Source organism: Centrocercus urophasianus, unplaced genomic scaffold, assembly GCF_019232065.1.
Source record: "Centrocercus urophasianus isolate 14NV4802_14NV808 unplaced genomic scaffold, USGS_Curo_1.0 seq_378, whole genome shotgun sequence".
Taxonomy (NCBI): Eukaryota; Metazoa; Chordata; class Aves; order Galliformes; family Phasianidae; genus Centrocercus; species Centrocercus urophasianus.
In genome coordinates this window covers 1-1,817 of record NW_024884953.1, presented here as the reverse complement: position 1 = coordinate 1,817, position 1,817 = coordinate 1, and the positions used below count along the sequence as shown (strand labels likewise).

At 64.4% G+C, this 1,817-nt stretch overlaps 1 protein-coding gene across 1 annotated transcript; it reads right to left on the bottom strand.

Moving 5' to 3' along the window:
- Positions 1 to 638: 638 nt before the first annotated feature.
- On the bottom strand, positions 639 to 1,776 carry CDK5R1 (cyclin dependent kinase 5 regulatory subunit 1). Its single transcript, XM_042832242.1, has one exon. The coding sequence runs from the start codon at positions 1,774 to 1,776 to the stop codon at positions 874 to 876; it is 903 nt and encodes a 300-aa protein (XP_042688176.1). The 3' UTR covers positions 639 to 873.
- Positions 1,777 to 1,817: the final 41 nt, after the last annotated feature.

Genomic DNA, 1,817 nt, shown 5'->3' with positions numbered 1-1,817 from the left:
AGGGGGGGGCATTAAATTACAGGCACACGGGGCCCCGCGACACGGTCTGTCGGGTTATAAACCACACATACGTACAAACGCACTAAACACACACATACAAAAAGGAGACGAAGATATAAATTAAGAACAATACCCACCAATTTGGTCAACAGATCTACGGAGGAGATTGCACTAAAAAAAAAAAAACGGACGCGTGGAGCTGCAGCGGATCCCAATGTACAGCGATGGAGGAATGGCACCGTGTGCGGCGGGGCTGCGGCCCCGCTCCGGGTTGGGTTTTTTTGTTGTCGTTGTGTGTGAGCGTGTTTTTTTTTGTTGTTGTTGGTTTTTTCCTTTTTTTTTTTTTGGTTTTTTTTTTTCGTTTTTTTTAATTCCCGAAGACACAAAATGCTCCGATGGCTGCATGCGCGATACCACTGTCAAAGCAACGATGAGAGAAGGGAGGGTGGGGGGCTGGCGGCGGTTCCCCGCTGGTTGGGGTTTGTCCGATAGCAGCAGATGCCGTCCCGGAGGTCCTTCCAACACTCCCGGATCGGTGCCCGACGGGAACCCCGACCCGCAATCACCGCCGCGGGGTCGGCGCTGGGGGCCGCGGCCGCCCGACTGCAGGGGAAGCGGACGGGGCGGCGCGGGGCTCCAACACCGCGACCCCTCCGTCGGTCACTTCAATGGGGATCGTCGGTGCCGGGGTCACCTCGAAGGGAATCGGCGGCGGGCCGAGGAGAGCCCTCCTCCGGGCCGCCTCGGAGAGGAGAACGGATGGGGCGGCGGGAGCCCCGAATGGGGGCCGCCTCGGTGGGGATAACGGACGGGGGGAGGGGAAGCCTCCGGCGGAGTCACCTCGGGGCGGCGGCGGTCGGGGCGCTGCGGGGCTCACCGGTCGAGCCCGATGAGCAGACGGCCCTTCTCCTCCGCGCCGCTCTCCTTCTTGAGGTCGGCGAAGACCTGCGTGAAGAAGTGGGGGTCGGCGTTGACCTGCAGCATCTTGGGGCTCATGAGGTCGATGATGGAGAGGCAGCGGTCCCAGAAGGCCTCCTTACAGCTCTCCACCAGGAAGGGCTTCAGCGGGTAGGAGATCTCGTTGCCCATGTAGGAGTAGGAGAGGTACAGGCAGGTGAGCAGCACCGCCTGAAGTTCGTGGTCGCTGCCCACCTCGGCCGAGATGACGTCGCGGCACAGCATGTAGAGGAACACCACGTTGGCCGGCGTGATGAAGCCCTGGTCCTGCCAGCCCTGCAGCAGCAGCGAGCGGTCCACGGAGCGCAGCCACAGCACCGGGTCGGTGGGCGAGAGGTGCTTCAGGCGGTAGCAGCGGCGGCACAGGAACTCGCCCAGGCAGCGCAGCAGTTCGCTGGTGGACGCCTGGACCACCACGCGGCGCGGGGTGGCGGTGGCGGCGGCGGGACCCCCGGGGGGGTTCTTCTGAGCCGGGGGGAGCGCGGCGGCGGAGGAGGAGGAGGAGGAGGAGGGCGGCGGGGGCGCGAAGGTGGCGAGGTTGGCGCAGGAGAGCGATTTCTTCAGGTTCTCGTTGTTGAGGTGGGTGACGTTGCTCTGGTAACCGCCGTTGGGCTGCACCTTTTTGGAGCTTTTCTTCTTGGCCGAGACGGCGGCGATGCGCTTCCAGGGCAGCACCGAGATGAGCGAGTGCCGCTTCAGGCCCTTCTCCTTCGCGTTTTTGCTGTTCTGCACCGCCGTGTAATGCCCCACCGTGGCCGTCCCCTCCTCGAACAGCGGGGCCTTCCGGTAGCTCGGCGACAGCGACAGCACCGTGCCCATGGCGCCGGCCGCCCGCCGGGCCCCGCCGCCCGCCCCGGCCC

What these genes read in the sequence shown, in the direction of transcription:
- CDK5R1 (XM_042832242.1), bottom strand. Translation starts at nt 1,776, where the DNA reads ATGGGCACGGTGCTGTCGCTGTCGCCGAGCTACCGGAAGGCCCCGCTG.